Source organism: Schistosoma mansoni, chromosome 6 (genome assembly GCF_000237925.1).
Source record: "Schistosoma mansoni strain Puerto Rico chromosome 6, complete genome".
NCBI classification, from domain to species: Eukaryota; Metazoa; Platyhelminthes; class Trematoda; order Strigeidida; family Schistosomatidae; genus Schistosoma; species Schistosoma mansoni.
The window spans coordinates 19,848,308-19,852,670 of NC_031500.1; the positions used below are offsets into that span (position 1 = coordinate 19,848,308).

Consider the following 4,363-nt stretch of genomic DNA (forward strand, 5'->3'; position numbering starts at 1 on the left):
TGTAATCCAAAAATAACTCAGTCACATCTCCTATTAAGTCAGGTTTCAATGTATTCTGGATTCGGTTAATAATCTAAGATTTTTACTTCGATAAATGAACAAGCGAGATTTGCTTCAAACAAAACTAACTGGAATTCTGTTAGCCTAGACATATGTAAAAGTAATGAAAGAGAATTAGTCCGGACAAAGATGAAAAATGGAAACTCATTCTTGAACTATTAAACTCAGTAGTTTAATATATACCGAACTCGGAGACTACAATTAAGTTCGAGTTAACTTTACTTCCTGTTTACGTGCTTCAAGTGTTTTGAATGTCATGATTTTCTAGGTCTTGGCAATCCCTAAACCACAATATGTTACTCACATTCTTGATGAGATCAAAGAGAATAAAGAATCTTTATTTCTTGTGAACATTTAAAATTTGAATTCTTTATCCTAATGCTTTAGGCCTACAATATGAATTTCACTGACCGATGTGAGTTAGGTGGTTAATTGAATTCAGTCGGAAGTTCGCCTTTCATTTTAATAATACATGATATCATTTCTTCCAGCTAATAATGCCATTCATTCGAATAATATGGGCTGAATCATCAAATCCTCTAATAGTGATTCACGAGAATAATACTGAAGGGAAGAAAAAAGGAACTATGTAACAAAACCAAATCAATTATTAACTCTAAGAGTTAGCCTGAATAGTCAAATGGACGCTTGATCTGAATGTAGAGAAAATGACTTACCATTTACTTCCAATTCTATTTTAATTAATTTTGAAGGAATTTATTTTTTTAAAAACCTTAATCACATTCCATCAATTTTAATGCGTATGACATTTGCTGAATTTTTGTCTAATTATTAATATCCAGGTTAGAATTATGTTATCAATTATTGTTGTAAGTCAACGTTAGCTTTTCTGAATAAGGTTTCACCTTGTAGTTTACCTAGAACCTGAACTTAGGTGAGGAATTCATGAAAAACAAACAGTTGAAACATAGTTAATTCTAAAATGATCTATCTCAACAATATGTCAACAAAGAGAGTGGATTGAAAATCATCTGAATGATTGATTGATTACTTTGAGTTACTCTCATTCCTTAAAATAAATCAAGAAAAGTGAGTGCTGATTCATGAAGAATAATTCACTTTAGTAAAAATAATATTCAATCATATTGACTGAATTGACCTTGATGTAAAAGAAATATGTAAACTATTTGAATGACATACCGACGTTCTAATGTAAACTCATTGCAAAGGTGATACGACATGAAGTTACCACATATTTCTGTATTAGTTTATCATAAAAACATGTGCACTTTTAAAAATGAAAATATGCGCACTGATGTTCACATTGACGTGATTTATTTTAATTAGGATTTAGGATGATAATTTAAGTGACCTGATAAAAGGGGGAAAAGTAAAAACCTATTTGATTTACAAAACAATAAGCATCCAACGACTTGAATATCAATCGATTTGAATGAATTCATAGCAAGTAAAAAAAACAAAATCTCCAGTCAAATCAAAAGACTCAAAATACTGATGGAAGCATTATGATAAAAATGTTTAAAAGCAATAGTAGTAGACTCTTGTACACTTGTCACTTACTAGGCAAAAGAAGAAATGGATTTAAATAAAAATTTCCAGGTGGTGGTTCATTAATCAAATTATAACCTAAAACGTTATATTTCTTCCCGAAACGATCAGTTGTTATCCTCCAATATTCTGCAAAATAATTCCATAATCCTGAAACATTTTTATATATACTTTCAAATGCATGTGCACTCTCATATGTGGCGTAGGTTAAAAACCAGGCACTTTGATTTGGATCTTTCGTTAATGGCCAAGGGTATTGGAATGAATAGGGTGGTCGCTTTATTTTATCCATAAACCAATAAGGCACAGCATCAATTGCACCGAGACGTTTCGATAATCCATCTTGATGCAAGTCAATGATAATATAAACTCCATATAATCCAGCATTGTCGATAATTTTTTCAATAATATCTATATACTCTAGACTGGTCTCATTTTCATGTGGTTTTAATGCTATCCAGCTGAATTCTAAGCGTATAACATTGATTCCCCAATCTCGAAGTACTTTGAATGTATGAGAGTCAAGTAATTTTGGAGGGTAAAATGGTTTGACTTTAAGCACACAATTGATACCGTGAAATAGTTTAATAAATCCATTTGAATCAACAAAATAACCAGTATCATCGTCAATGGTCACTTTTCCACGAGCTTCTGAATAAAAGGCTTTTAGTAATAATATCATTATCCATGACAAGCGTAAGAGTGTATTCACTGGAGTGTTCTTAGAATCTCCAAAACGTTCAAGTTGCTTCGAAGATCTTGTCAATCTCATTGAAATAAATAAAAATTCCTTTTAAATCCACAAGGACAATGTGTTTTGTTAGCATTTAACAGTGAATAGTTGTAAATGAGAAATATGTACTCAGTAATTTATTGCCAAGAGTTTTTATCAGTCATTAACTAAAATTTAATTTTTAGGATATTTTGTAAAACACGAATTGATAGTATGAGCCTATGGATTATGTACAAGTAATTTTATAATCACTAATGGGAGTGAATATAAATATGGTTTATATTAGATATTTGACTTAATGGACACGACTCAAAATGGTTACAGTTTATTATGAATCATTTATTAGAATGGTCTAATTGGTCTTATATATATATGTCACAGTAACCTTGAGTGTTTCAGGACTGTTTCCAAATAATTTATCAAGTTATCATTGGATTAAAATTATTTAAAAGTAATAGTTGGTTGATGATTCAATTTTCAGTAGTTGTTCTACATTTTACAAGTATTTTGAAGCTGAAAGTTGAAGCAATGTCTACAAATTATAGATCATATTCAATCGTTATTATTGAGCATCTAAGTGTTAATTGGTTAACCACTGTACTGTACAAAAGAAACAGAAATCCAATCAGCACTTTTTATTCTAATGATTTCTAATTCACAGGAACAACTTGAAGTTGAATCAGTATATCCTTTCTAAATCAAGAAATTAAAAGGTACATTTACTGTCAAGTCTGTTTTACGATCTCTGTCCTTATTCACTTCACTCCGACATTTCTGTATTGTTTTACATTACTTATTAATATTCAGCAAATAGTTTTATTCCTAGCAATTTCTACTCTTATGTGGTAACGCACGTTGGTCATATAATATTCTGAAATGTTTGCACATACTTATAGTAATCATTCATTCATTAATAATGACTTGACATCAATCATTGTAGTAGTTATTCGAAATTTTGTGCAGTCGTTCAACCTTTGTTCAAAGTCAACAGTTTCCATATTGCTTGCTCTTAGTTCGATTTTTGCTTGTTAATTAACCGTTATCGAGTTTAGACACAACCGACTGTCTTCATATTTCTAACAAAAAGACGTTGTAAACACTGAAAACACCTCACAAGTTGTGGTTCGTAACTAAATTTTGTCTATTATTCACTAAATAATCACTATTTGAGACAAAACGTTGTTTGTGATCTTCGATTTTGTACTTATCTCAATGGAGTGACTTGGACGCTTCCATATGCTTATCAGTTATTTTCATCTTCCACCGTAAGTTAAAAGTGACAATACGTAGTTATTGTGTGCATCGCTATGTTCTTACTGTTTGGATCAATCAAATGCTTTCGAAATGAAATATAACCACGTTTGATATTTCTATCTCAATGAGAAAATTTATGAACTGGAACTTGTGTTACGATTTGATTAGGTACTTAACATATCGATCTAGTCGTTATTTAACACATATCAAAATGCATTTTTCCTAACAACAATAAATGTGGTGCTAGGGTCCAACTGCAACCGAGTGGCTGGCCTGCGCTTTCGATCTGTCCATCGTCTAGGCAATAAGGAAGTTGTATCACTCTTTGCTTGCACAGAAACTGACCTGTCTGTTGCAGGCGTTTTGATTTCAAAGGTGTCTAGCAGAACGTCAAGAGGTATTTGATGTCGAATCTCACTGCTGGCTATCGAAGTTGCTTTCAGTTGGTTAGCATGACGTATCCAAACTTCTGAGCCAACTGACACCTCATAAACCACATTCCCTTTCTTTCTCATGATCCGACCAGCTGTCCACGTAGGATGTTTACCACAATAGTCCATAGCAAGTACTTTTTGACCCACCGTGAACAATCGTCTTTGTGTACCATGGTGTCGATTAAACTGCTTCTCCATCGATAAGTTTCTTTGGGGATCACGAGCTGGCGTCCGACGGATGACATCGAAATGTGTCCTTATTTTTCTGTCAAGTAAGGCTTCCGCTGGAGAGACCCCATTTGTTGTTTGATGGTTCGGTGTAGAATGGTGGATAAACAGGAGCCTCTCTAAG

At 32.5% G+C, this 4,363-nt stretch overlaps 1 protein-coding gene across 1 annotated transcript in view; it reads right to left on the reverse strand.

Moving 5' to 3' along the window:
- The window catches only part of Smp_164170 (hypothetical protein), a gene marked incomplete at both ends in the record, with an annotated part of 29,020 nt that extends 26,658 nt beyond the window's left edge, over positions 1–2,362 (reverse strand). Inside the window, 1 exon segment of the mRNA XM_018798540.1 lies at positions 1,603–2,362. Within this exon segment, the coding sequence (XP_018653472.1) occupies positions 1,603–2,362 (760 nt within the window).
- Between the last annotated feature and the right edge of the window lie 2,001 nt (positions 2,363–4,363).